At 36.0% G+C, this 887-nt stretch overlaps 1 protein-coding gene across 1 annotated transcript in view; it reads left to right on the top strand.

The window, feature by feature from the left end:
* LOC119582035 overlaps positions 1-887 on the top strand; it is a gene marked incomplete at its 5' end in the record, with an annotated part of 17,740 nt that overhangs the window by 2,884 nt on the left and 13,969 nt on the right. Inside the window, 1 exon segment of the mRNA XM_037930275.1 lies at positions 465-581. Coding sequence (XP_037786203.1) covers positions 465-581 — 117 coding nt within the window.

Here is an 887-nt window from a genome sequence, read left to right as displayed (position 1 = left end):
AATTGTAGCTTGCCAGCTGTGCACCTTATACTTTGAGTTATTATCAACTCTTAACCCATTCATGCCAGGATGATGTCCTATGATACTTGGACGACAACTTTGTATCATTGTAGTCAAGCCTGTGCAAGTTGTTTGATTGTCTGGTTATTGCTGCATTTGTTGAGGAGAAATAGCCCTCCAAAAGCAGATATAAAACCTTATTTTTAGTATCATTACCTAAAAAGAGATTTTATGTTTCCTGTGCTTCTGATTTTTCTTCTAGCAGCTGACTCAGCATACACCATGATATTATTGGGTTAAAGAAAATGCTCACTATATATTTACATATATAAAGCTCAGTTTGCTTAATGAAATTTTCTGCAAAACATTTTTGCCATTTTCACTGAGAAATTCGTCATCACAGGTACCTTTGTTCTGTGTCCTTACATATTGGGCTAACATTTTCCTGTACCTAATAATTCAAGGTGATCATGTCTTGGAGCTTGGTGCGCACTGGATCCACGGGGAGGAAGGGAATGTCGTCTTTGAGTGGGCCTCGCAAAACAACCTTGTGGATGATGAACCCACACTTACACAGACAGGTACTAAGGCATTGCAGTCTAGAGTAATTTGTTTCACTGTTCTTTTATGTTTGCTTGATTGTCTATATCGGTCTTACACACACTATTGAGGTAATTTAGATATTTTAGACATTATTTTCCTGAGTATAATTCTATTGAGATACATATTCCACTTTAATTTGGTCGTAGGTAATGGGTTGGTTGGTTTAATGCACTTATCTATTGTTTTATGTATGTTGAGAATGAAATCTGAGCTTAGATTATCAATAGGAAACCAAGTGATTACACAATATGAGAAAGTTGTTTTGAAATTGAAGAACAACGGAT

This window comes from Penaeus monodon, chromosome 15 (assembly GCF_015228065.2).
Source record: "Penaeus monodon isolate SGIC_2016 chromosome 15, NSTDA_Pmon_1, whole genome shotgun sequence".
NCBI lineage: Eukaryota > Metazoa > Arthropoda > Malacostraca > Decapoda > Penaeidae > Penaeus > Penaeus monodon.
This window is presented reverse-complemented; position numbering and strand designations above follow the sequence as displayed.